The 2,073-nt window shown below is 63.4% G+C and overlaps 1 protein-coding gene across 1 annotated transcript in view; it reads right to left on the reverse strand.

Annotated features, from left to right (window-relative positions):
* DNAJA3 (DnaJ heat shock protein family (Hsp40) member A3) overlaps window positions 1-315 on the reverse strand; it is a 13,636-nt gene extending 13,321 nt beyond the window's left edge. The window contains exon 1 of the mRNA XM_009634040.2: window positions 247-315. Within this exon, the coding sequence (XP_009632335.1) occupies window positions 247-315 (69 nt within the window). The remainder of the gene's footprint in view (window positions 1-246) is intronic.
* Between the last annotated feature and the right edge of the window lie 1,758 nt (window positions 316-2,073).

The raw sequence follows: 2,073 nt of genomic DNA on the forward strand, positions 1-2,073 counted from the left end.
GCGGGAGAAGAGGAAGCGCTGGGGCCCTGCGGGACGGTGCTGGGCTCCATCACCCTGCCTGCGAGCTGTGGGGCTTGGCACCGCCGGCGCCGGACGGGTCTGGTGGGTCTCTGCGGGCAGCACAGAGCCAGGTGGTGCCCAGCTCCGGCCTCTTCCCCACCAACAACCGGCCCCAAGCGTCGTGATCCATCTCGGCTCGTGGAGAGATGGGTCAGGGCTGGATTGTGCCACATCGGGGAGCGTTACCAGGACACGTAGCCCTTCTGGGGGCTCCCCGAGCCAGGCACCCTTCACCCAGGCTCTCTGCAGCACCATGGCCACAAGCAAGGCTGATGCTGCTCTGCCACGGTGGAGGTGCGTGGTGGGATCCTGCCTGGGTGGCTCCCAGTCCGTGGGGCAGACGGGAGCTGGCACGGTGGGAGCAGGGTCCCTGCCAGGGATAGTCCCACATGGCGCAGGGACAGCGTGGACCAGCTGCGTGGCACAGACTGCTCTGGCTACCGGTTTTGCCAGGATGGCACACAGGGAAGCTGGTACCTTTGGGCATAGGCCGTCTGGTCAGAAGTGGAGGGCTCAGGCTGGATGGGTGATGTTGTTAAAAATCATTGCATCTTCCTGCCTTTGAAAAGAATTTGGGGGCCCCCGGGGTCACTAGAATGCTTGTCTCCCAGCCTTCGGGCATCAGCGCTCTCCCTCCCTGTAGCTTCCCAGCTAAGCTGTCCTTGTGCCAGGCTGGTCCGTCGGGAAATGCTGTTCCTGTCCCCGGCCGAGCAGAGCAGCTTGTTTATGGAGGCGAAGGCAGACACTTGACCTGGCCGGCTCAGGAAGCGCAGTGTAAACATGAAGGATCACATCTGAGTCGCTGTTCCCCTTCAGGCAGCGTCTGTGGGGCTCTGCTGGCAGAGGCGACCCAAGAGCTTGCAGTTTGTTTTTAGGGACGTAGCCAGGATGGTACCATATGCTTTGCCGGCCGCCCTGGCACGCTGCGGGAAGGATCGCTTCCCTGAAGGCTCCCGCCTGCATGCGGGGACGCTGCAGGGATGGCACGGACCAGCTCTGTGAAACCTCGCTGCAGGGGTCCTGCGTGGTACCCCCAGGTGCTGGGGGTCAGACGTGGCTAGAGACCCCCCTCACCGAGGGACCAGTGCAGGCTGATGGGGCGCAGGTTGTGGGACACTTCCTCCTGGGGTCTCCGAAGGGGTCCAGACCCATTCCCCGTCCCCCGCTGCAGCTCCCAGCCTGCCGGCTGGCTGCAAGGAAAGGAACCTCAGCAGGAGAAGAGTTAACGGGTCTGCTGCCACCGAGCAGGCTGCTGTGACAAGGACCAGAGGAAGTGCTGCAGGAGCTGCTGCGCTCTGTCAGGCCTCAAAAGGAAGCCGTGCAAGGAGAGGAAACACGGGGCTCAGTCCTTTTGGGGCTGTGCACGCAGCTCCCTTCCCTGCAAAGGGCTCTGCCCTTGCCCTGCTTGCAGGGCATCCACCGCTCCGGCCGCCTGCCGCAGCTCTCTGCCCTGCCTGTGGCATATCCCAGCATCCCCCCGCTGTGCCAGCCTCCGTGCATCTGCAGAGCAGGTGGCAGGTTGCCGAAATCTCAGCTGGCCAAGCGTTTGGCTGTGAACCTCAGAGTGCAGATGCGCTGCTGCCATGGCACCCTCTAGGCAGGGACGTCCCCATCACCACCACCCTGGTGTCTGTTCGCACAGCGGGTGAGCTCCATGGGACACCAAGGGATGGTGTCCTCCCGCCCCGGTGTGTGGAGAGGTGTCTGCTCTGCCTCTGGCAGCCCACGTGGGGCTCAGCACTTGGGAGGTGGCCTTTCCGAGAGGCATTTCCCATCCAGGCGTGAAACGTGTCCCCGGGAAGCGAGGCCACGTCACCCAGCTCTGCAGGGCAGGAGGTGGGAGATGGACGTCTCGTCTCTGAACCCATCTCGGGTGTCACAGCGGGAAATGCTGTTCTTGTCCCCGGCCGAGCAGAGCAGCTTGTTTATGGAGGCGAAGGCAGACACTTGACCTGGCCGGCTCAGGAAGCGCAGTGTAAACATGAAGGATCACATCTGAGTCGCTGGTCCCCT

The sequence above is a fragment of the Egretta garzetta genome, unplaced genomic scaffold (genome assembly GCF_000687185.1).
Source record: "Egretta garzetta isolate BGI_Z169 unplaced genomic scaffold, ASM68718v1 scaffold372, whole genome shotgun sequence".
Taxonomy (NCBI): Eukaryota; Metazoa; Chordata; class Aves; order Pelecaniformes; family Ardeidae; genus Egretta; species Egretta garzetta.